Source organism: Zonotrichia albicollis, chromosome 7 (genome assembly GCF_047830755.1).
Source record: "Zonotrichia albicollis isolate bZonAlb1 chromosome 7, bZonAlb1.hap1, whole genome shotgun sequence".
Taxonomy (NCBI): domain Eukaryota; kingdom Metazoa; phylum Chordata; class Aves; order Passeriformes; family Passerellidae; genus Zonotrichia; species Zonotrichia albicollis.
The window spans coordinates 40,155,184-40,182,191 of record NC_133825.1 but is presented as its reverse complement, the minus strand read 5'-3'; the positions used below and the strand labels follow the sequence as shown (position 1 = coordinate 40,182,191).

Here is a 27,008-nt window from a genome sequence, read left to right as displayed (position 1 = left end):
CCTTTTATAGCTAGACAAGGGTGGAAGTTGTGACTCAACAGGGTGGGTCAGGACCTTGTAAAGACACCTGTTCCTCTGTTAGAGGACAGGGAAGATTAATTTCAAGAGTGAAGGCTCATCAGGATAAATGTTTCCATCTTGCCTCCTGCAACAAATTTTCGTGAACTCTGCATGCTTGATGTTTGAAATAAAACCAACTTACATAACAGAGCTCTTGTGAGGAGTGATCAATTAATGTTTTCAGGGCACTTTTGGGACCCAAAGGCAAAAGGCACCTTATGGTCTTAAATTTCACTACCCCTGCTGCCCCAGGATGAAAGTTTTATGTTAAAGATCCAATTTCTTCCCTGGAGTGGGAGGGAGGCAGTCTATTATTCAAGGATATCATCCTTATCTTTGTTGTAGTTGCCTTGTGGCCATGCAACATCACTCAATAATACTGTCAAGTATTATCTTTTGCTTGTGCCAGAGTGCTAAGCAGTGATTTATTGCTTGAATACACATTGCTTTCATGAAAGTGATTTGTTGAAACAATAGTAAAGTGCTAAATAAATTATTCATTGCATGCTAATTTTTCACTTTTATATTCTGTAGTGAGCTGCAGAATAAACAATCTGGGTGTTGTTTACAAAGCCCAGGTTTTTGATTGTGTGTATCCCCCACCCCCAGTCTTTTCCCCAGGACATGGAACTTTTCCCAAGGATATCTTCAGCCTTTCTCACATTGGTTGCCCTTTGGGCTACTTTTCCTCTTCATGCTTTCTTCAGGTAGAGTTGGGTGAATTATGTTCAAGTAGAGGCTTGGATTACTGGTTTGGGAAAAGCTGTGTGACTGGAGTTCATGGGTATTTCTAAATCCTTTAGAAACTTCTGGGTCTTAACCAGAAAGGCACCACCATAAATGGAGCTCACAAAGCAGGATCCTAGTGGCTGACTGGCATGTTTTCAGAAGTCTTTTCTGGCATATTCCCTCTTTCTCTGAGTGTTGTGTGCTGATGTATTTAGCTGCCACTGGCTGTGGTTAAGTCCTAGTTTGCACATGAGATCAGGTGTCTGAGAAACTCCTCAGAAGCAAATTTTTACTTGTAGATCTGCTGGCTTCTCTACTTTCCTTCAGAAATGGTTTCTCAGCACTTGAAGTCTTTGTCCCTTGGCAAAGCCCAGAGCCTCTGGAATGTGTCTGAGTGTTTCAGTAGTAAGCCAGGAGCAGGTCAGGCAGAGAACAGCAAAGTGCTTTTCTCCACTTGACCCTTCCACCCTTTCTGGGTGTCCACACCAAATCACTGCCAGTGACTGCATGTTTAAGCACAAGCTGCTGACTGCCAGTGAATATAATGGGGTGTAAGAGAGGAATTTTCTTTCCAAGTAGTTTACGGGTTTTCCCTCCTCTGGTCTTAATTCTGAAATAATCCCCTAAAGACCTATGTGGGTATTTGGTGAAATGAATAAACAGAAGGCTACGTTTCCCTTTTGAAACATGCACAGAGCTCTCATGCTAATGGCTTTTAAGCATCAATGCAATTATAGTGTGTAATCGATTCTCTCTATACCAGCTTTTGTCTTCTGAAATGAAACCCTGTCTCTTTCCTAATTATTTGCCTTTGTATTAAAACTTTTCAAGATGACAGGATGTCTATTCCATTGTTTTCGTCCTCCTTCCCATCTTTCTTGCCTGATTCTGCCACTGGAAGAAATTTGGTTATTATATTTTCTTAGAAACCTGAGTATCTCTGGGTTTTTCCATATGATAATTTACTTGCTAGATTTTCCTTTTGCTCCTTTTAATTTATTGGGTTTGTGTTTGGTTCTTTGGTTTAGTTAATCATGTTTGGAACTGCTAAGAAATATTTCCATGAAGCAGATTGTTATTGAATGAAAGAGGAATTAGTGAAAAGGGATTTCAGTGTGGGGAAAAAAAGGACTCAGAGCAGGGAATTAATTCTACTTTAGAAGTTAATCAGCATGTCAGTGGCCAAGGTGTTTTTCTGGAATGTGATAGGCCTAGGTTTGGATCCTTTTCAAAGCCAGGGAAAGCAGTAACTCAGTGTCTTGACCTTTGGGCTTTAGCTATTACAGTGTCCTTCTCTCAGCTTTCGTGGTAATATTTTTAATTCTTTCCAGACTATGACAAATTTCTTTTTTGTCCTGATGACAAGCATGAAGACTGGGGCTATCTTTAAAATGTTTGAGGGAGAAAGATGCTGCATTTAGCCTCTCTTTATAATAATATGTGTTGCTGTCTATACTAAAAGTTGTCACCATGCCAGGGACCCCTGCAAGCTGAGTGTAATAGAAACTGCCAAACATCTTGCTCTACTGATCGAATTACACAAGATTAAGAAAGGAAATACTGGTATCTGTATTTGGCAAACATTGAATTTCTGGCCTACAGGTGGTTTTTGTAGATGCCAAAAGTAGGAATAACTATGACAAATTTATATTAGTTCATGAGTCCTAAAGCTACCTATGATAGCTATAAGAGCAAAAGAATTTGCCATGTTCTCTCTTTAAATGTGGCTAAAATTGTATACCTGGGAAAACTTGCACAAATATTGCTGCGTATAGTTCTGTTCAATTGACCTCAATTTTTTTCCCCCTAAAATTCTGTCTCCCCTTGAGCCTATAGTAAATTTTGGTGTCCACAAAATATAATGGGAAGGAACTTCCCTACTTATATATGCATAATATTTTTAACCTTCCAAGTTTGTTTGGTCCTGTATGCTGAAAAGTTGTGAATAATAAATTCAGTACACTTGTGACTTTACAGATGTCTTTCATATCTCCTCTGTCTCTTACTTGGATTGATAGTTGGAGTAATTTCTCACTAAAAAAAGATCATTCCACATCTTTGATCATCCTTGATTGCTCTCTCTGATCCTTTTATTATTAGGCACAATAGTCACAATAGTTTTTGAATTAGGAAGAGTTTAATCTGCTGACTTATGGAAGTTATTAAAGGGAAGAGCCACCCTCTACATGGACAATTTTTAATGCTTTCCCTCTAAACTTCTATCTCTTGTGCCACAGGTGGGATAGTGGCCAATATCAGACCTTTTTTTCTGTTCATGGATGGCTGCAGAAAAATGAAGGAATTTTACCTTATGGGTTCTTTTTAATAGAGGTTGGTGAAATGGAGATTTGGTGGTTTAGCTGTATAACTCTGTGGTTGTCCTCCTCTGTCACTGCACCCATGTTGATCTGAAGTCCATGTGGAAAGCAAATCACAAAAGTCTTCATGACTCCATAGTTCTTGCTACTTGCGTGCTTGGTAGAGGCCCTGATACTGCTGGCTGGTGTAAAATTGCTAAAAATAATATGAAGAACAAGATTGGTATAAGTGATTTGCCCCAAATAATAAGTTCTCTCAAATTTGTCTTTTTAATTAATTCAGGAGCAGCCAGTAAAATTCTCAGTGAATTATTCAGGTTTATTTGTGACTTTATTTGGAAACATTTCTTCACCAAACAGCTCATTGAGAATATTCCTGTGTTCTTATTGTGTTATTTACATTCCCAGGGTTCTGGGTGATATTGGGGAAGTAGAGATGAAGGGAACAGATAGGTGCCCAATTATTTCCAATTTTTGAATGTGCAAACTCTCAAACATGACAGCCTGAGAATGATGGTTTATTGACTCATAATGCATAGAAAAAGCTTCAAGTCCTTTAGTTTCCCACTCAATTACAGCAGACCAGCAAGCTCGTGAAAACTTAATTTAGTGCTTCTTTGTTATTGACTTACGTTCCTGTTAAGCAGGCGATGGAAGGGATCTCTGGAGTTTAATAAGGGATTCATGGATCACTGCACATTGAGGTGTACTTAAACTGTCTTGATTGTGCCTGGATATGTGTTTCTCTCTCCCCAATTAGAAGGCAGCGTGACTGTTCTATCAGGAGAGTCATGCAAATATAGTTACACCATTAAATCCAGCTGCCATTTTTTACACAGCTGTGTGTGAAATGTTACAATGCTTTATTAACCATTAGTCACACTGCAGGCTGCCTGTGTCTGTGTGAGGCAGAGCCTGTGACTGAACCTTTTCAGCTGGTACCAGCAGAGCAGCCCAAATGCAGGTGGGCTCTGTTGGGGTCCAGCAGCTCTGCACGTGCTGCATGCTCCTTGCATGGGTGGAAAGCACCACAGGAGAAGAAAACTGTGGCAGCTGCTCTTTCCTCAGGCCGTGGCACATCCTGAAGATCAGTTCATAGTCCAGAGTGTGGAGCTGGCACATGGCTGAGAGTAGATGCTTTCTGTAGATGCTGTGTTACTAGTTGTGTTACAGAATCAAAAGTGGAGTTCATGAAGACCCAGCTCAATTCTCTTATGCTGGAAATTAAAATGCTCTCAAGATTGATTAACAAAATATGGGGTTTTTTGAAAATGTTCTTATGGTTTGAGGAAAACCATGATGGTGTCCAAGGTGTGAATGCCTTGTCTTTCCCAGAATAGCCACTGGGAATTGATTTCCTTTGGGAGATGGTGAGCCAGGTTCAAGCGCCTCTTTTGTCAGTCTGTCTTCCCAGGTGTCTGTTTCTTGCACTTTGTCTGAGTAACTGAACCCATCTTTAGTGCTCTATCTTTTGGTAGGTGCGCTCACTTTGGGATGTAGTAAACCCAGGATCAGGTATCTTTTGCTCTGAGCTGTCAGTGCAGAAGTGATAAAGTTTTGTTTCTCTTTCCCTTTCCTGCCTGCCGTGGCAGAATAATCCACTTCAAGTGCTGATCCTAATGAATAACAGACTCTCTGAAGCCTTGTATTTCTGTGCAAGAGGAAGGGTTATCTGTATTCACAGCAGAGCTGGAATAAGGCTGGATTTTTAGTTCCTTTTCATTCTATTTCTAGTTTGCTTGTTTTTGTTTTTTTTTTTTTTTTCTTCTTGCTCTTGTTAGCTTGCATTGATTGGTAAGTGGTGAAAAAAGGAGAAAAACACACAGCCCCAGAAAGCAAAAACAAAGCAAAAACGAAGAAAAGGCAAGAGACTATTTTCATTTCATTACTGTGCTTCTTCACAGCTCCTATTCTGACATTTAGAACAACATAATATGCATGTCTCTGTTCATTAGGTTCCTCAGTACTACACAGTGACAGCCACAGAGGGTGGGGGAAAAAAAGAAGCAATCTTAAACATGAACTAACCTTTGCAGGCTAAATAACAAAGAAATAAGAACAGCAAAGAAGAAAAATGATTTCTGAAAAAGTAAATAAATCTGGAATCATGGCCTTGCATAGGTTACTCAACTATCATTACAAAGGGGGAAAAAGAATAGTGACCTCTAGGGCAGAAATAACTAATTTTCTGCCCAGTCATTTGTTTGCTTTGCACATATATGTTTGAACAGATCTATTACTGGTATTTGAACCACAGTAAATGACACAAGGAGACTGCTGAAACCGTGGATAATCTTAAAGACATTTGGAAGCCGATACAGATTCCCAAAAATTAAAAAGCTTTTAATAGAAAAAGCTCTTATGTATTTTTGAAATAGGGTACCTATTCAAAGGATAATAGTTCCTGCACGAAGTGGAGATATCAAAGCTGTTAATCCAGAACCTGGTGCTTGTGCCTGCCACAGCGTGGTGTCAAATACAAATCTTGGGAATGTTAAATGCTAGGATTTTCTCCTAAATATACTAGGAAGTCAGGATATAGCAATATTGCTTAGGGTTCTTGGTGTAGCTAGTCAGGAACTGACATGCACGTTTGGATGGGTAAGGGATGCCTCTGCAGAAGGATTGTTAGAGCTGTATCAAAAAGGATTGTGATGGAATGCAGCTGGCTTTCTTCCTCCATCAGTTCCAGGACAACTGCAGAACTTTAAGATTGTGTGGGTTTTACTGAAATTTATCGAGGGAGGAAAAAGAACAAAAGAGACATTCCAGGCCTCTGGAGGGGAAAGATTTTGATTTCTTCTACTGGCACTTTTAATTTTTTTTTCATTTCATATTCATTTTGGGATGTCAATTACAATTTTTCTCCCCTCAAATGATGAAATTAAAATTCTCAATGGAGTTTTCTTTCATGGCTGTTTTAAGATTTGTAAATTTTCCTCACTTGGGAAAAAGGAAAAATCAGAGTATTTTATGAAAAATAATTCTCAGTCTGTTTAGCACTGGTAATTACACACTCCTGATCTTAGTATTCCATAAAATTAGCCTGATTCTAATTCTGGGATTTCACAGTTTCTTGACTCTGGTATGATCTTCCCCAAGAGTAGATCAGCCAGTGGCAAGGAACAGGGATAAAATCTCTCTGCTTTTCCTGTTTATTCTTCCCAATTTCTATGCCTGCTCTCTTCTGGTCTGCTTCTAAAACTACCAGATGTCAAGATATTAATTGGGGGAAACATTCATTAGTCATTTATGTCCCTGGTACCTCTGGCAAGCAGAGCAGGAGAGGGCCAAGGGGAGAAAGCAGGACTTGGACGGAGATATGAGGAGCTGTGCAGCTGCTTTGCAGGTCCAGGGAGGCTCAAAGCTGAGGATATGTGCAGCTCCCACATGATGTCCCCAAACAGGAGGGGAGTTCACAGCTGCCTTTCATTGCATTGGGATTCAGAAAAGCTTTATGTGCACATCCCATCCCCTGCTGCAGTCTTCCCCCCTTGGTTTTTATTTACTTGATAAGGAGGGGATTTGCAGACCTGTCCCGAGGGTGCTGTGAGGGGTGGCAGTGGGACTGCTCTGGATCTGGAGCTGACAGCTCCCTGCTGTCATTGATAAGCATTCCTGGAAGGGTGGGGATGTAAATACAGCATTTACAAAGCCCTGATTGGAATCAGCCTTGGTGATGAATTTGTGCCCACCCCAGCTCTGGCTTCTGCCTTGGCTGGGGCTTCCCACCTTGGCTCCCTCTGCAAAGAGGGACACGCCAGGAGAGAGGGCAGCTCCTCCCTGCCTGCGCTGGGGTTTTGGGGAGCACAGGGGATGATGTGCATGTCAGGGTGTCCTGGGGAGCACAGGGGGATTGTGGCTGAGTCTGAGTTTCCCCGTGAGCTGCACTGCAGCCATGATACTTTCTGAAAAATCCTTTCCTTAGGATTTTTTCTCCTGAGAAGCCAAGATGCCTCAGGAACAAAATGTAAACAATGGTTATCTGCTGGTGTGGAATGCAACAGGTGGATCTGTGATTGGCTTCATGTGGTTGTTTCTAATTAATGGGCAATCACAGTCCAGCTGTGCAGACTGTCTCAGTCACAAGCCTCTGTTATCATTCTTTGCTATTATGTTCTTAGCTAGCCTTCTGATGAAATCCTTTCTTCTATTCTTTTAGTATAGCTTTAATATAACATATATATAATAAAATAATAAATCAAGCCTTCTGAAACATGGAGTCAGGTCCTCATCTCTTCCCTCATCCTCAGACCCCTTGTGAACACAGTCACACTGCACATGACTTGTGTTCATGCAGACAGGAAATGCTTTGGGCAGCCTTTCTACATGCTGGGAGTGATTTAGGAGTTGTGCTGTAGAAAGAGATGTCGGGGGTGTGTTCTCTACCCCTGTACTGCTCTTTCTGCTGTCTCCTGTGCTGCTGTGTGTATTGGAAGGGGATAATTACTATGGTGCAGTTTCAGGGTGTGTAAGAGGTGGATGGATGAGGTCTGTTCCTCCCCATGTGCAATTCTGTGCCAAGCTGGTGCCAGCTGGCATTGGGCTGATGGGCGCTGAACTTCCTGCAGTCCTTTGCTGCTCTGCCAAATTGGTTGAAGTTAACAATTTTATCAAGGGACCAGGGGGATTGTGTGTCTGTGAGCCTCATTTCTTAGGAACCCAGGCTGAAAATAAGAGGTATATAGATCAGAGGTTTTGTCAGATAAGAGTTGGATCTCTAATTTACAGTGGTTTTAATGGGCTAGGGAGGAGGATAAGATATACGGTGAGCTGGCAGGGAGACATGCAAAATAAATTAGTAGCAATAATAATGGTCTGGTAGTTTGTCCCAAATTTAGATCTTGTTAAAGAAGCCCATCATCTTAAAAGTCAGAAATAAGTTCTTAAAGACACTAACAAAAGAGCAGGCTGAAATCTTTTGCTGCAAATTCTTTTTGCTAAAATTACTTTCTTCCCCCTGGTAAGATAATTTTATTCTAGAAGTGCCTGCTTTGGCAGGAGGGAAAAACTCTTTGTCAAAAGAGCTAATAAAAGTCATAAACTTGGAAACCCTTCCATTCTGGCTAAACCTAAAACTTTTCAGTGAAGTTATAGAAACATTGATTGTTAGAGATATTTGAAGGTCCTCAGTTCAACCTCTGACTCAAAGCAGTGTTATCACCAGCTGTGGATGAGGTCAGCCATGACTTTGTCTAGCCAGGTGTTAAAAAACCCCAAGGAGGGAGGTTTACAGATGTTCTGGGTAGTCTGCCCAGGTGTTGAACTAATACCCTTATTGAGATTTTTCCTGTTGTCCAGCCAGTGCAGTGGTGATCATTTGCTTGTGTCAAATCATTTGCTGCAACCAGAAAGTGTTTGACTGGAGACAGGCCAGTGGGTTATCTGTGCACCACAGCTATGAAAAGGATCAGCAGCTTCAGTGTCTGTGAAACAGAGCAGAAAATAGTCACTATTTCCACTGCATGCAAGATCTCATCTCGTATCCTGAAACTCTGTCCAGAACTGAACTCATTCCCACTGCACTCTGCCTCCTGGGGTTAAGGGAAGAACCTCTTGGTGATGTCATGCAGAGGAACTGAACAAAAGAAAGGGCCAAAAAAGGGCCCAACATATATCTCTGCAAATTCTTTCCATGTCAGTTTAGGCAATTGCTTTTAACAATTCATTCAATTATGCTAAGCACCCATTAAAGGAATCCTAAGCCCTCCCTGGGGTCATTTCAGTTCTGTGAGATTGTAATTGTTTGAGACTAACCGTGATTTCTTCTTTTGCCTTTAGGTGATACTAATTCTGACAAAGCTGTATGACTACAACCTGGGAAGCATCACAGAGAGCTCTCTTTGGAGGTATGGAGATAAATTGAGTTAATAATTACCACCTTACGTAAATAGGAAAAGCCTGATACAATTCTTTTATTGAATTTAATTAGATTTCTTTAAAAGTGCTGGAAGGTTTCTAGCTAAACTTTCTCTCACTCCTGTCCTTTCATCCTCAAGGACAAAAAGACTGAAGTCTCATTGTCTTGTTTCAGCCAGATAAGGTACTTCTAAGATACTCTGTCTTTTGATTTCCCCTTTCCCATCTTACTCAGATTGAAATCAACCAATTGGTTTACTTTTGGGACAACTGGACAGCCCAAAGTCTTTGTTAATAATGAAGGATCTCGAGGCTGGTCTGCCCAAAATGATCCCTGTGAAAAGCCAGAATTGCTGAGGCTGGGGAAACACCTATGAGAGAGTGTTCAACGTCTGTTGATTAGAACTGATGGGATTAGTACTAGATAATTGATTTCTACTGTGTGAACTTGACTGCTGGACCAATCTATAGGGAGTGTTTTGAGACTTTCATGATTTAAAAGCATGTTATGCACTGTGTGAACCAAAGGGAAGAGCTGGGCCATGAACAATTTCTTCAGGCAGATATTTGGGTTCAATGTAAGCACATGGTGCCTGGATTTCTTTCTCTGAAAAATTAACCCAGGAGCTATTTCCTCTTTCCTGTGTCCCTGGTACTACTTCCATGAGCTGAAAGGGTGGTTTTCTCATAGTTTCATCTGTGAAACTCTGGTGGGAAGCTTAGGAGTCTTGTTTGCAGGTTACTGATGAAGGTGGATAGGCTGCTAGCAGCATAGAAGAAAACTTTGGGTATTTAAAACTAAAATCTCTTGTGAGAATGAACTTGTTTTAATAAACTTATGAAGGAAAGGGGTTTTCTTTTGTAAGGGAGAGTTTTGGAACAGAAGTAGAACAAATAAACTTTTTGCTTAGGAGTTAAGTGGATTTTAATAAAATGAGAGGAGGGAATTGGCATGAAGTACATTCTGAACTCGGGCTATTGCTTCACCCACTGGTCTGAAAAAATAAAACTAAAACCAAACAGACTAAAACCTGAAGAAACACAGCTTCTGGGATTTATTCTGAGCAGTAACAGGAATGCTCAAAAATATTAGTATTTTGTGGGGTTGAATAAATGGTTTTTCATACTGTTATGGGGGGTTAATCAGTCTCTTCTTTTCATACACCTTGCTGCCATGGCTTTCTATTCCTTTGTCTTTACTATGATGTGTGCACACCTAAAGGGTCTTTCAGGACTGTGGCTTTGGCAGTGTTTTCCTGCAGGAAGTATGTGCTAGATTGTTTAATTTTTCAGTGGTTTTGAAAAAGAATATTCAAAAATATGAAAAACATTTTCATTTTCTCTGACTACCCTAAGTGATTTCACCATGAGAAGTACTCATCTCTCTTTGTCAGTCACTGAATTTCAGAATGCACAGGCACCTCCTTCCCCATTGCTGACAGTGCTGAAGATCTGCTTCTGTCATGCAGGATTGTGTTGAGGAACTATTTTCTGACTGAAACTAGGACAGCCACATCAGAGTGGAAGGCACAGCTCCTGATGAGATGTATGAATGCAGCAAAAACTGTGCTGATGGCCTTGTGCTCTTTTCTGTTTCTGGTTTCTGTGGAGCATTCCACAATGGCACAAAATTTTGCCCTGATTAAGGAGGGAGGGGCTGTGTGGCTGTCCCTGGAGGATGTAACAGAGAGCTGGGACCCCAGCAGTGTTGCAGTCCTAGAGTGAGTGCAGGGCACTTTTCCTGACCTCAGTCGTAATCTCAGAATGTGATTAACAACATAAAAATAGCATGATGGTTTCCTCTGCTCTGGAATTCTGTTACTAAAAACTGTCTGATGCAAAGTAAAAATCAGAGTATTTTATGAAAAATAATTCTCAATGTGTTTAGCACCAGAAATTACACACTCCTGATCTTAGTATTCCATAAAATTAGCTTGATTCTAATTCTGGAATTTTACAGTTTCTTGATTCTTGTATGATCTTCCTCAAGAGTACATCAGCCAGTGGCAAGGAACAGGGATAAAATCTCTCTGCTTTTCCTGTTTATTCTTCCCAATTTCTATGCCTGCTCTCTTCTGGTCTGCTTCTAAGACTACCAGATGTCAAAATATTAATTGGGGAAAACATTCATTAGTCATTTATGTCCCTGCTACCTCTGGCAAGCAGAGCAGGAGAGGGCCAAGGGGAGAAAGCAGGACTTGGACGGAGATATGAGGAGCTGTGCAGCTGCTTTGCAGGTCCAGGGAGGCTCAGAGCTGAGGATGTGTGCAGCTCCCACATGATGTCCAAAGCTCACGCATGTGCCAAACAGGCTGGCACCAAGACTATAGAAACTGATTATCATAACTGACCTTCCTTCTAGTATTATACTAGCATTCTTTCTTAACGTTTAAGTCACCCTCAGCCTGCAGGGTAAGGTGTATGAGGAGCTGAATAATTTTCTTTTTGTTTTAGTATATACCAGAGGATTAATATTCCATGAGCTGACCTTCTCAATATCTTTTGGAGTGTGTTAGAATTTTTAGTACCTGTGACATCTTAGAACAAGGAACTCCATAAATTATTTGAGGAATCACTTGTCTTACTTGGAACCCCTCAGCTTCACTTGGCACATGTCACTTAGCAGGATTTGACTGCATTTGTATGGCCAGCCATCCAGAATCCCTGGGAAATGCTTTGAACTGGGAAATGCTGGAGAACCACAAACAATCCACTTGTCTTTGCAGTGCTCCATTATTTGTGGTTGGCCCTTAAGTGCTCATAGCTGCTCTGGAAGCTGCCAGTTCACTTCCTTGGATTTTCCTCTCTCCTGTTACCTTAAGTAAGCCCCTGCTGGTTCATTGTGCTCTGTCCTGAGTCTGGCTCGGCTGTTAAAACCCCCCTCACCATGCAGCCATGCCTTCAGATCACTGGTAAATACACCTATGAAGATCCCAGGACAGCTTCTCTGTTCCTAATGTGATGGAAAGAAATGGCAAGGTGGGCATATCTTATTATTCTGTGTACCTCAAAGAGATTATTAGCTGTTGCTCCTCCTGGCTGATTAAGTGACATGTTAATTTAAATCTCCCAGCTTCTTTGAAAAGGATAGAACAAAAATAGGTTTGAGAGAAGGGGTGAAACATATCTTGCAATTTATTTCATGCCTCTGGATTTCATTCTGGGGAATGGAAGAGAACATCATCTCATGTCTGGTTTGCTATCTGATATCAAGAATTCTGATTCTGAAGGATAGAGGGAAATGATATTTCTGCAGGTACCCTCAACTGAAGAGGAATCTGTCTTGAATACATGGCAAGGAAACCCCACTTCTGCCTCCTGTGCTGAGTGCACTCTCCAAAGGTTGATGAGTGATGAGGGGCAGTAGAAGCATGTTACTGACACGAGTACTCTGTGCAATAGCTGGTTATAAGCACATCTGTCATTCCAAAGTGTGTTTGGGTGATTTAAGCACTCTTACTGATGGGACTGTAACCACCTATAACCCAACTATGCCATTGCCTACAGGATATGAATCCATCCTCTTTATAAACACTTTCCTTCCTGCTAGGATTGCATTTTTTTATTTCTCAGCAAGTTTACTGTAGCTGGCTGCAGCACTAATGGGTGGAGATCATCCTTCTAAAACTACTGATGAGTTAAAAGGCTACTGGTGACAGACATGAAGGGATGAAATACAGTAAGAGAAAAGAGACAGGAAGAATCTGTACAATCTTCTAGATTGTTAAGGCTCTGTGCACTGAGCTTTGGATGGCAAGTGAGCTGCTGCTGCTGTACTTGATAAATGAAATTTTGCATCAGGCTGGGCCTGACTTTAATTATACCGTTATCCTCTCAGCAGACTTTTCCCACAATTTTAGTTGAGAACTTTTTATTTACTTTTGGTTCTTCTTTTTATAAAAGAGAAAGAAAATGGAGAAGGAAAGATTGTCTGTCACTGAGCAATTAACTGAGTGTATTGGATTTATTTCTCTTCCTCTCATAGATATCTCTCAGATCAAAAGGAGGATTAAGCTGTGAGAGTTAGGAGAAGATGTTTTTACCAGTGGAGTAAGATAAGCTTGCATTTCAAATAAATAAAAATGTCAGAATTGTGTGCACGGTATCCATGAGCTGTAGACAGCTGTGGGAGGACTAATCTTTTCCTGTTTGTGTAAATATGATGCTCTGGAAAGATGTGCATGAGTGACACTTTCCCTCAGGACCTTGAGAGGCTCTCAAGGCATGAGTGCTGCCATTTACCTCTTTGCCTTCTTACTGCTCTGTATTTAGTCAGAAATGAGACATTTCCTGGAACGTTGTATAAAAATAACAGTAATTAAACTTTCCTTTTCAGACAGAAATTAGGAATATGTAGAGTTTGCTTGGTATGAGAATATTTTAAATCATAATCTGTTGCTGTGTTAGTTCTGAAAGCTACTGATGATAAACTTGGCACTCCAACATTTTGCCTGAGCTCTGAACTCCCCAGTTCAGGAGTGATTATCACTTCCAACCTGCCCTTCACTGCTTCTAGTTTCTGCATTAAGGAAGCTTCAGCACAAATGCCATAAAGAAATCTGAAGGATACTGAAAAATACTTATGTCTCATGTAGATCTAGATTTAATTTTCCATATGTAAAGCGGGGGTTGTTTATAGTTGCTATTTTTCTTTTTTATTCTTGGAAAGCTAAAAATGGATCTGTTTCTAGCTCTGTTTCTAGCTTTTGCATGGCCTTTTTATTTCACCTCGAGCTGCTATTTTAACTCCTCCATCAATTTACTTATCCATTCCTTCCACCACCACCACTGCACACCATGCTGCAACTCTGTCCTTTTAAGAAGGGAACTTGGATTGTAATCCAGAGAAGAGTCAGAGTTGACCCCAGCCCTGTGGCTAGAAATACTACAGGTGTGTGGATGTTCCTGCATTCAGTTTCCTGGCTCCTTTCCCTCTCTGCAGATGAAAATTATAACAGCCACCCAGAACTGGCAATGTGTTTGTGGATATTTTCTTCTCTGGGCTAGAGAGTTTTTGGAACAGGAGACTTGAAAGCTTGTCTGTATTTGCTTTATAGGGAATTTCTAGGTTATGTCTGGTATTGCATCCTTCCTCCTGGTCCTTTTATGCAGGTTCTTTACTTCTGTTTTGCAGATTGACTGTTTTCAACTCGCATTTATTTTCTACCTGCTAAGCCACACTAATAAGGTCACAATGTGTGGCTTAGTGACACCGTGTGCTCTGCAACAGCAGATTAGGGTCTTTTAGCTGAAGTAGGAGGTAGGAGAAGAAAATACATATGAGAGGAACTGAAAAAGCAAGGGGAAGGAAAGTCTCATTAAGCACATTTTAGCCAGCAGTTTTGTGGGAAAAAGGAACTTGAAAAGAACTATTTGAAAGGCTTTTATCTATAAATACGGTGTCCCAGCTGCCCAGTGTAAGTCACTTTTCTTAAATGAATATCAGAGCTTGATAAATGCTGCTACATTATCTCCCATGGGCCTTTAGTGACATTGTAACAATGACATTTCCTTGTGTCTTTGGTTTAATCCTTTTTTCATTTTCTCCCCTGCAAACGTAGGAGCCTCTGGCTGGTCTGTGTACGGATGCTGGAGGGTTTTTGGGAGAGGGAAGAATGGGTTTGCACACTCAGCTGTTCATGTAGGAAGCAGTAGCTTTTTGTGGTTTGATCACAGTGGGAGATCTGCCTGCACTGCAAGGGAGCTGGGAACGTGGGTCTTTGTGCCCTGAGTGTGGAGCTCGGTGCAGCCTCTCTCCTGTGTGTGGGAACACTGTTCAGCCATCAGGACCCCATGGGACCCAACACTTTATAGAGTGACCAATTTTTGTACCTAAGAGGGCTCATTTTACCCTAATAAAAACTTCTAGCACAGTCAACTCTTCTGCTTGGCGGCCAAAGTTTCCTTGGGTGTTCTTTTTGTTATCAAAACCAGCTCCAATAAAGGTGAAGGGTGGAGAGGGGCAACTACCAACCAATAAAAAAAAAAAAGCATGCACCCAAAACCCCCCCAAAAGACCTACCTAGGAAACAACCCACAGCAGATGTTTAGTTTAGCAGGAAACATAAGGGTTTTTTTTTAATTTTACCAATTTTGCATTCCCTAAAGAATAAGGGCCAGTAAAACCATTGCATTTTGTGGTGGCGTATCATGTGTATCTAATCAATCTCATGTAAATTCTGCCTTGGTTTATCTTGAAGAGTCATATCCTGATATTATGAAGGATCAGATTCAGTTGAGGATTTAGTGATGTGCTTCTCACTCCCTGGTTTGTGAGGATAAAGTATTCAGCACTAATGATGATGTAAATTTATTAAGCCTATTAAAAATTTGTTCTCTGTTGCAGCCAGTCATGAAATGTAGGAGTGTTATCAAGTATATCAGAAGGAATCCAAATCCATTTTCTGCATGAAAGAAACATGTAAATCAAGATAATGAATATTAATGCTGACATACATTAGCAATATACTGTAAATAACAAATGCACCACATTCATGCCACTTAAAAGGCATACAGTGTTTCCACGTACCTTGTCATTTTTACTCTGCAAATTAGATGATGAACTTCCATATCTGTTTCCTAGGCTGTACCTGTTTGCTCAAATGATGTTGGTAAAACATAACAGAAGTATCTCTGGTTCTGGTCCACAGACTTCATCAGTTTGCTGTGGCTGTGTAATAACTGCAGACAAGCTAGACTGGAGCTGATGTCTAGGGGGAAAGACAAACCACACAGTACTCACCAGTTCATAAACAGAAAGTAAAACACCCTTTGTGTTCTGGTATTTCCATTTGTCATAGCTCCATGCAGTCATTTTGCAGAGCTGGGTGGGTAAAATTGTACTCATCTCTTCAGAGGAGTATATCCACTTCTAATCACCAAAATAAAATAATATATTTGGGGCTGAGCTTGAGTTAACAGGGAGATACTTCAGTTGAAAGCATTTTACAAGCTTGAGATCTGACTCTAAGGTTTTCAGATCCAGGTGCCAAATATTTTTGCATCTGAACCTCAGGAATTATCCAGGCAAACAGTCAAAGCTTATTGTTACTGCAGAAAGAGCCAGGCAGATGTCATTAGGTCTTTCTTGGAGGACTTAGTGAAGCGTCTGGGAAAGATGTGCTGTAAAATTGTATATTTAAATATGTATCAATTGTATGTTTGTTGTGCGGCATAAACTGACTGTCATTTACCCTGAAACATAGTGGCTTGCTTGGAACTATCTTTTTTTTTCTGATTTCTCTAACTTACCAAAAAATAATCGGTCAAAACGGAAAAGGACAAATAAAGCTCACAATTAATCAATTAGCTCCTTCAATAATGGTAGCAAAGTAGATCACACTTTTGAGTGTGATCCTGCCAGTGGTTCCTGTGCCAGTGGCTGCTGTTCTTGTGGAGTGGGGTTTGTGTCAAAGTAGGACATCAAGGCATGAGCTGTTTGGTTCATGGAAGGAAGGCACTGAGTCCTTGAGGAAGGCTGAAGCTGCTGGTTGAGACTGAGATCTGTGCGTGCACAGAATTGTTGGTGGATGTTGTGCAGGTCACTGGGCCAGCTAGGGCAGGGAAGGGTCACTTTGCCCTTGTCATTAGGGAGGTACCATTTGAGGGCCTGTGTGTACTCAGCACTGGGAAAGTTTGTCCTTGTGTGACAGGAACAACCTGGGGGAGACTAAATTCCTGGTGAGCAAGGAATTAATTTGCAGCTCGAGTTCCCCTTATGTAGGAGGAGGCATGGGGGAATTCAGGAACTTCTCTCTCCTGGCTGGCAGCTCCCTGCTGCTATTATGCCAAGTCATTTCACTGGTGAGATGCATTAAGAGGCAGAGGAAGATGTATCCTCCTGATTATGAACATCACTTGTAATGTGCTCTGAACTGATACTGTGCTTTGCCAGTGGGAGGTAAAAAGCCATTTATTTTCACCCATTTTCCCCTATCCCCCAAATGAGTTTCTTCTGCAAGGAAGTTGTGTGAATTTCCCTAGCATCCATTGTGGTATGTGCTGTGTAGTTGGGTGTGAAGATAAAATCTCTTTTCAATGATTCTGCAGTCTAGATAGGTGGGAGTATCTGTAAGAGTTGCTGAGTTGAAAAGGAATCGAAATTCAGAAACACCACATATATTGTGCATTAAATGACTTCATGAGGAGATAGATCAGATATCAGTCTCTTTCTCCAAGGCAAATTTTTTTGTAGAAAGAGTGTTGTTCATTCTACTAATGTACTTCTACTGCTGCATTTTATGGCTATGTACATATCTGTGTAGGTGTTCCCATTAATTTTCTTCTGGTTTTCCTTCAAGCCTGAGCTGCTGGAGTTGGGTGGTTGCTCAGAATCTCAGCTTTTCTGTGGTAGGAGAAAGCCCCACTCTCTGGTTTTTCACACAGTGAAGAGAGAGTTGAATAGCTTCAGTTGCTGTACAGATGGGAAAGCCCAAACACAGACTCTTCACACTTAGTTCCTTAGAGCTTCTTTCTTAATTGCTTGAAGTATCTTAGCTGTAAAGCTAAATCAGGATAGGATGGAAGTGGTGTAAAAATGCAGTAGATTCCTCAATGAACTGAGCCTGTAGGTACCTCTGTCATACCAAACGCTCTGGGTCAAGCCAAGCAGAACCTTGGACCCGTTTTCCTGAAAACCAGCTGAATGCTGGCCATTGGCTTGTATGATTATTTGTCCAGCATTAGAAAGAAACCCCAAATAGTTCTTTTAGTGAACTTCTGTTAGTGCTTACTTTTGATAAAATTAGAGAGTTTTTCCTCTTCCACAGTTGTAATGCTACAAAGATGCTCTCTATTCTATGGCAGAACAGGAACAAATGAGACACCCCCTCAGAGTTAATGGGGAACTGTGTATTTCCTATATATTTAGGGAGAAAAAAATCTGGGTGGAAAGGACACAGAGACTGAAGAGATGGCAGATTCCTTGTCACTTATTAATAGTCAGGGCCCAGCAGGCCCTGACTGCCTGTCTTGAGCTGCGGAGAGATTTTTGTTAAGCTGCTGGCTTTATAATCTGCACAGCACTCAGCTGCCAATCTGATGGGCCCTGTAACCTCTGGGGTAAAAGGGATGCAGTCAAAATCACGCCAACATTGGCTTTTTGTATTTGAATAGAAAACCTTTTTCAAATAACCTGAAAGGGAAATAGGAGGCCAGAACAACTGTCTAATTACCCTTCTGTAATACGGCAAGATAAAAGGAATTTTTAGGCAGCTGTAAGCTCCCATTCTGCTTTACCAACAAGTCACTGTTTTCTTACTGATAGTTCAAGTGTTTACATTGTCAGCTCCAAAAGATCAATTTAGGAGGCTGAAAATCATACAGTTTTGGTGTCCTTTATTTCTCCAGTGTTTAGAGCTGTGGAATGAGAAGGACAGCTCTGGGTCCTGGCCTTCCTACATCCAGCTTTAGGCCAGCTCCTTCAACACTTCATGTGGGTAATGAGGTTATGTTACCTGCCCACATACATGAGCCGAGGGTTTGGATTAAACTGGTTAATAAAATCCAGTCTTGGAAGAGTGAGAGTGGAGAAATGTACATAAACCTACAGTCTCTATCCAAGGCTGAAGCCTGAGATTTGATCAATGCTTTACTAAGCCAGATGTCTGATATCTTCTCTTCCCCTGCCTAAGAGATCCATGAGAAACTCTTGTATGCCTTTGCAGGCAGGGTGGATTGTCATCTTTGGGTCAATGTGTGATATTGTTAATTTGGATTTTGCCTGAACAGAGGCAAATCCCTGAAAAAGAATAAGAAATGAGAACCAAATCCATTCCTTTTAAACTCCTTCCAAGGGGTTTAAACACCACAGATGTTTTATGATCTCAGACTGTATGCCAATGGTGGGAAAAGCACTAGAGGTAGCAGCAACATTAAATTTTTTTTCTTTATGAAGATATGAAAAGAGCTTTTTTTTCCTAATTGTGTTTGTAACTGTTCAGTTCCTCTGTTCTTCTGTTTTCTGTGAGGTGAGGGAGGCAGAACTAGAGCCTTTCTTTTCCTCCATGGCGGGGCTGCCTAAGTGAAAGCAATGCCATTCTGTGGAGTAGGTAAGAATGTGAAGGTTTTGCACAGTTCTTCCTCAAAATGAATTTTCCTTGCTAGAGTTTTCAAGAGGGACTCTGATTTTTTTCCCTAGCCTGCCTCCAGCAATGCCCAATAAATGACAGCTATTAGCAGTGTTAAACTTCCAATAAGAAACCTACTACCTTTGAGATAACTTTTCCTTCTTGCACTACTGCAGCAATCAGCTTGTGCCCCAAAACATGAGCTTTGATGACTTGCCATGTGACATTATTATCTACTTAAAAATGTAAGTTATCTCAATTATAGACTGTTGGCCCTTTCCAGTGAGCACATCTGTGGCTTGCAGGGACTCTGGCCTCCTTTGGCTGTGAGCAGTGTGCACTGACTACAGGCATTGTGGAAATATAATTTCTCTTCACTTCCTTGCCAGTGCTCGATGTGCTCCCTTGTTATAAGGCAGCATAAAATTTAGAGGCTAGTCACGGGGAAGGTAGTAAGAAAGAAACCCAGAGACCTCAGTAAATTTTCCTTCTAAGTGTTCCCTTTTCAAAGGTAAATGGTCTTATTCTTTGTAATCTCTCCCTGTATGTTAACAGCTTTCACAATGCTAACTCTTTTGTAAGAAAAGCACATTACAATCCCAGTCGACTTTATCTCTGGTAAGGGAGCCAAAGAAGGAAGAAGCCAATACTCTTTTTAAAAATTTTTTCTTTACACTCCACCAGCTACTCAGCACACATGTATTGTAAATTTAAGATGTGGATGTTACTCAAAGAAGCAACTGTGATGTCACAAGTGTTTTAATAGCCTATGATTTATTTCCCTAAGTGCTTTATTAAGATGATGCACAACAGCATTTGGAAGCCAAATGCTGCCTTAAGAGAGACTTGAAGGAGTTATTTTCAATCTCCTGACTTTTCTTCCTCGACACAGTAATTTGTTTGATTGGAGCAAAAGGGCCCTGGATTCAGAACAGGGATTCTACTTCTTATTTAGTGTTTCTTTGTGCGTTAATCAGCCCAGTTTGTGATCTGAGAGAGCAGGAGTATGAATGAACTTACTGTGATATGAGAGAGCTGCATGATTCAGGGAACAGGATACTGGCTGGGCTTTGGAGATTGGAGTTCTGTCTCTGTATGGGTTTGTGGCTGTTTGATAGTGAAACATTTGGCTAGGCATAATCAAGAATCAGCAAATTCATGAGAACCAGAAGTCATGTGCAAGGAATCCTCTCCTGGCAAGGTATTTCTAAGGACATTCAGGAAGGTTAGCTGTAGGTGCAGTGATGTAGGGCCTCTTTGCCATTAGTCTGGTGATAAATCTGGTATAATTTCCAAGTTTTGAGACAGGTAAGGCAGTGAATCAAAATGAGACCCAAGGTAGTCACAGTGGGCAAATGGATGGCTTAGTGAGCTGAGATCACTTGAAAAAATGTATTTCAGCTTAACAAAGAATAATAGTAGGACAGGGGCTGAAGGCTGAACTTACAGGACTATGAAATATCTACTTAGAGCATGGAGAAGGACTGGACAGTGTGTAATAGGCTACAAACTGGGCTTCATGTCCCACTGTGAAAAGACTGAAATGCATTGATCTGATCAATGGCTCTATAAGGAGACAGGAGCTGAAATTTTGAAGAAATTAGAACTTTGAAATGTTTAAGATACTGACTTGGCATGTAAAGATTTTTAAGACAGCATACAAATTTCAATAAAACTCTTCCCAAAATGGGATTTCTGGGCAAAAATTAAAGTGACTGACTGAAATGTCGATTTGAATTAAAGAATAGGCATAAAATTAAACAGACCAGAAACATTCTTTTTAGGTCATGGATACAGCAAATGCATAAAATTGCAACTGAACCAAGTTTGGTGTCTGTTTATTAGAATAGTGACTTGGGAGGTATAACAAAGGGAAGATGATGTGAATGGTGGAATAAGGTGGCCATATGATTACACAGGATAGGTAAAGGATGACAAATACCTGTAAGAGATGGGGTAGAAATCTGATTTTTGGAGCAAAGAGGATTAGACATGGTTAAGATGAGAAGGGCTGTGTGAGGACTCAGCCCGTCTGCTTGCAGAAGCTGGTGTTAATTGACTGAGCTGAGTCAAAAAACAGCACTTCCCACAAGCTCCAGAAATTATTTCTGTCCAGTGATATAAAAACAGCATCACCCTCCTCGTTAGGCTTTTCCCCTTACTATTGACATTACTTTGATGGCTACTATTACCACTTAGCTTTTTAACATCATTAAAACACAAAATAAACAGAAAAGGTGGGTGGAAATGGAGTTAATGTAGCTGTAAAATCTATTCAATCTATGTCCCATTAGAAAATAATGGTCAGTATTGTAATAAGTATAAATTCATTCCTCAGGCCCTCTATTAGTATAATTATGAAAACACTGGGCTTGGCAGTTGGCTTCTCCTACATTCAGTTGCTATTTTTTGTTTCAAAAGAAACATGCTGAGTGAATTGGTTTAGAAAGAAGATGTAATAAAGCTCTGAGTAAACAGGGCTTGTTAATTTGCAGAATTTCTATTGAAATTGCATGAACAGAACATGTATAGGGATATAATAGCCTCATTTATATTTGTGGATTATCTCTAATGCATAGTAACTTCTGAAATGCTGATCAGTGCTCTAGAAAAAAGGGGAAAAAATGTGGTTTTCAGTTTGGTTTTGAAGAAAATGAAAGATCTAGGGTTTTTATGCAGAGAAGCTGCATGTTACAATTTGCCCCCAAACGAAATTCATAATCCAAGTGTGTTTCATTTAACTGAGGGAATGTGTGAGGGAATGCTATTTACTCCTGTTATAATGTCTATTGCTCTGGCTTTTTTTATTATAAATAATTCCATCAAGTCATTAAGAATTGATCTCTGAACAAGGGAGATCCACTGCAGTTGTACTGAGGGGTGTTTTGGATTTAACCAAGGATCCACTTGATCCAGGATCTTCACTGTGAACCTGCAGCAGGTGGAGATGACAAGGGTGTAAGAACGAGGCCAAGCCATGTATGTTACTGTTTTGATGCAGCCTTTCAGCTTATACTTTCTGCCTCCACCACTTTTTAAAATACCAGAAGTGTTTAGTGGAGGTATTTAGTAGCCCTTGGTGGGTGTATATGTGAGGTTAATTTGTATTTCTCAGAATGTATCCACCATTTGAAGTGATACAATCTTTTAGTGTCCAGGAGGATGGGCAAAGCACCTGGTGGTTTTTGGCCTCTCTCAGCTTCAGAGACCTGAATAAATGCTTGAGAAGGAAGAGGTTTTTCTGTGCCTTTAGCCATCCAGTTTCTGTCTCCTACACCTCTTTATATTTTGATATCTAACTGTGTGATGAAGTCAAACTCACCGAGCTCTTTTTTATCTTCTAAATGAACTGGCCATTCTGCATGTTGGAGAGTGAAAGTGGCATAGTAGTAAATGACATAAAATTTCACTTGTGTGTAGCCTTTAGGGCAAGGAGCTTCATATAGCAGCTGGAGAACAGAGTGTTCTTGAGTTCTATTGATTGCTCTTTAAACATTGCTTTATCCTTTCAATGAATAAAGAAAGTAAAAGGGGAAACTTCAGAAAGCTCCGTTGTGTAGTCAAGAAAAAAATCTGGCCCCTGCATAAACTTGTCCTGTTGTACATTTGTATCGCGCTGTGTACTATAGAATGGAAGAATGGAAGACTAAAGGAGTGATGGTTTTGGATGATCTTCGCCTCTTCATTGCTTGCAGGCTGAACAGATTGTCTCTTCCAGCTCTGAAATACTTTTCAGAGAAGTGGCAACAACCTTGACTCTTAAGACCCAGGTGCTTAGAATGTGATGAAACACATCAGTTACTCCTATTTAAGTTGTGGGCCTGAACCCACAGTGGGGCATTATTGGCTTCTTAGTTGAATTTTCTGAAAGAATTTCATGGCTTCTCTGACTTCTTCTGGTTGAACATAATGTAGAGAATTGAATCTAGCTTCACGATAGAACGAGCCACTCCAAAAGTACCTGTCAAAATCTTGGTCAGAAAGGAAAAAAGCAGAGGAAAGGCAAGTTCTAGTAAGCTGTGTCTTCTCTGTTGTGAGAGTGAAATCTGAAAGGCAGCATTAGCTTCTCTAAGGTCTGGAAGTTCACTGTCTGATGGGATGAGTCAGCCTCTACTGGCTGCAAAATAGCTTTTCACTGATGGAAAATTGGGGAGAAGGGGAATCATGGTTATTGCCAGCATTGTTCTCAGTGGCTGCAGGTGATGCCTTGCATGGGATGGTACCAACCCTACCCTGTCCATCTGCCCTTATGCAGAAATTCCCCCTATTGACCACTGACACCTGTGTTAGCAACTCTGGGGCTCTGATTTTGGTGGTGGGCTTTTTCTTAATTTGGAAAACTTTATAAAGAGGCCATACCTCAGTTTGGCAGGTACACACGTGGTCTAAATCTGCCTGCATAATTCCATTCATTTTGGCACCCAATTTATTTCTTATAGGAGCTGATCTCTTCCAGCTGCACCTAATGAGCTCAAATTCATCCAGGAAGGGGTAGAGGATGCTGAGTGAATCAGCAACATCCCAGATTCCTCAGAGCCTTAATTTACGTGTGTATTTGGCCTGCACTTGACAGTGATCATGTGCATGCCTTGATATCCCACTGGGCATTTTCATCCTGTTCTCCCACATCCTGTCCCTTCCTAAAATGTTACTTCTCTGGCCTCCCTGCTTCTGATGTTTTCTTTGTTAGTTTTAAGAAGCTTTAAAGATGCTCTGAAAGCTAAGTAATATATTTATATTTTTTTTCTGGGATGTCACACAGCAGTCCAGAACTTTCCGAACGCAGATGTCATAAACATTTGTCCTCTCAATCACTAAAGTTCTAGCAGACTTTTATGTAATTGTATAGGGTAATTACACAGACTCTCCTGTAAACTATTATCAAGTCTCTGTAAAGGCTTCTGCAGATTTCAGTAAGCTTTAGGACAGCTCATTACCTGTCCAAAAAGACAGAATTTTTCTTGTCTGGTTTGTTTTGTCTTTACTGTCCATAAGAACACAAAGTTCTTTTAAAACAGTATTTGTAAAATGGCTCCTGTCTGTTTCTCTGGGCACCAACCAGTAATGTCCCCCTCTTGAACACAGACCTTGCACTGTGGCTGCTCCAGCTGAATATCCTGGGATTTGGGTGGACACAGCACATGGGTGAGCCCAATGCAGTGGGGAAGGAAGTGCTTCTGGCACATCAGGCCATGGCTCTCAGGTTGCTGCCCTAATTCTTGGAGGAATTTACACCTTCTGGTGTGGCATCCTATTCCTAGGAGAGATTTGCAGTGTGAGTTGGTGCTAAAGTTAATAACAGAGATCAGTGAACTTAGAGGGTGCTATGAAGAGTCAAACTCAGTTGCCCCAGCAGTATGAACAGGGTTATCATCCATGGAATCAGATGTTAAGGCAGAGGTAAATTTTAAGGAAGAATTTGTCTGAGGATCAAATAGGTGGGGGTAGATAAGTTTGATCAATGACCAGCTAAGGCTGTTGTCCTTGTTAGGTGTCACTGTGCTCTCTCTGGGATACAAAACAGGAAAGAAAAATTGTTAGGCATCCCACAGGAGCTGTTAGAGTTTCCTGGCCAAGCTCAGCCCGTTTCTCTGCAGCAGGGTGCCACAGCCTCTGTGGCTCTGTGGAGTGGGTGCAGGTGGTTGCCCTGTTTTGCAGGCACCAGCTGTGCCCAGTGTGTGCCTCTGACAGTGCTGTACAGCTGTGGCAGACAAATCTCATCTGCTCACATCATGAGCTGGCAGTAGCCCTGCCAGAAGGCCCAAGCTTGCTGCTCCTGGTTTACAGAGCTCACAGGACAGTCTGTTCAGAACCTCAGCTATATCTGAAAATATCACTCTGTAATCTCTAAATGCCAAAGGGAAAAAAAAAAAAGGACAAATTGCCAGGAGGCCCAGATTCTTTGAAGGAGCAGGGCTGGCAGCATAACTCTTCTACAGGCAGAGTCCTGCAAAAATGAGGTGGTTGCACTCAAGGAGCTGAACTTGCCAGCCTGTGAATCGGACAGGACTTGTCAGCACTGTCAGCTGAGTTAATGCCCAGTGGTACAGTAAGGAAGATCCACTGTTACTGTTGCCTTTCTGTCAAGAGTCATGGAGTAGATAAGTTATAATGTCTTCATTCAGTATAAAAAGACTGTTCCATTAATTGAAATAATAGACTAGGACTGGGTTTGTCTGGAGGTAGAGAACAGAGATCTAGACCGAGTCCTCAGGCAGGGGCAGATGTGATTTACTTACTGTTTGTGTTCCAGTGCTGTCATTTGCTGCACTCTAGGCTTGACTGGCTGGGATTAATTTATGATGCTTTCTTACTAGTGCTTCCCCTAAAGTAGACTACTGCTCCCTTGCCCACCAGCACTGAAGATCAGATGATCTATCAATTGCCACAAGAATCACTTCTTGTGTGTTTTACCTGATTTCACTCCTGATTCTCCAAAGCAAACTTTACTTTTAGCTGCTGCTTCATCTCCTGCATATTTTTTGCTTTGTCAGCCAAAGACTTCTCTTCCTGCAGGTCCCAAAGGTGTGCTTCCTTAATTCCCTGGTAAATTTTGAAATGATTCCCAGCTGGTACCAATCACTGGGCTGAATGTAGGTGTGCTGATTAGCTGCTGTGACAACTCTGTCTAATTAGCTGAGTTGGTTTCTCCTTCTCAGAGTACCCAAAGGAGATGTTTGGTTCAAGGTTTTATTAAGGTGAGCTAGGAGTTAATAATTATGCACAAGGTGTTGAAGACTGATCAGCTTCTGATCTAGCTCAATAGCCTTAATTAATGGAGGCAGTAGAGGCCTCATGTTTCAGGAGTGACAGTACAATCACTAGAGTTGTCCACTTGTCCCTCTCTGTTTCCCTGTAAAATAAGATTCCTTTACCTGCTCACCTTTGCACAGCCCTCAGAAAATACATTTGTGCTTGATCAGTTCATGCTCAGGCAAAAAAAGTGACAACAGGCATTTGATTTACCTTGGCTGTCCATTTTTTTCTTGTGTAGTTGAGCAACATCATATTTGGGAATAGAGACTTCAGTTAAATATCTCCTTCCTTGGGAAGAGAAACTCAATAAATAACTGAGATCTAATCCACAGAAAATTCCCAAAGAACTGTAAATACCTGGAATGTGAAAGTGGGACTACAGGTGTTTCACAGTGCCAAGATTAGCCTTATCTCCACTTCCTGGCCAGCAAGAACTCCCAGCATTGGTGGTTCCATCTGTTCTGCAGGATTTGGTTATGTTCCTGAGCCAGGGCCTAAATGCAGTTGGTGTTCTTCCATGCTCTTCAACAGGGCTGAAGAAATTTGGTAACATAAGCTCTTTTCTTTTGGTGTCTGTACACCACTGGGATGAAAAGTGTCTCTGGCATGTGCAAAGGCAGAAGAGTTCGGGGTGATTTTCTTCTTTTGGTAGCAAGGGGTTCAGTGTCTGGTATTGCCACAAGGAATTTTGGAGTGTGCAATTTCTCTCCCACCCTCAATCCCTCTTCTACTGTCCTGCATCAGTGACCAAGCATTCAAGCCAGTCTTGGAACACCAGCACCTTCTTTTCTGGCTACCTGTTTACAGGGTTTGGGATTGTTTGTCCCACTTGGATGCCTTACTGATGGGTTTTCTGGGTGGTTTGAACTAGCCTGGGTTGTAACAATTTCTTCTGCAGACACGATTGCTTCCCCCCTGCAGGTTAAAGCCCTTCCTCTACCTCATTCTGTCAATGTCCCTTAATGGTCCTCAAGGGCCTTTTAAGAGGCAGCTTTTCCTGAGCCAAGTTTTCTTGTTTCCTCCATTCTCTTCAGGAGCAGCTTCTCCCATCTATCTCATCTTTTACACCATTTTGAAATGTCCTGTATAAAAACTGTCAGCCGCTCAGGAATCTAATAAGACGTAGTTTTTTAACTGTTAATAACTTCAGGATTTTTCCCATTAAGTTTTAACATGAAGTAAGATGCTAAATAAAATCAAAGGAGTTTTATTTCATTCT

The 27,008-nt window shown here is 41.1% G+C and overlaps 1 protein-coding gene across 3 annotated transcripts in view; it reads left to right on the top strand.

Annotated features, from left to right (window-relative positions):
- The window catches only part of SORCS1 (sortilin related VPS10 domain containing receptor 1), a 257,781-nt gene that overhangs the window by 72,250 nt on the left and 158,523 nt on the right, over positions 1-27,008 (top strand). For all 3 annotated transcript variants that reach the window (XM_074545192.1, XM_074545190.1, XM_074545191.1), the window contains exon 2: positions 8,889-8,956. In XM_074545192.1, the coding sequence (XP_074401293.1) occupies positions 8,889-8,956 (68 nt within the window). The remainder of the gene's footprint in view (positions 1-8,888; positions 8,957-27,008) is intronic.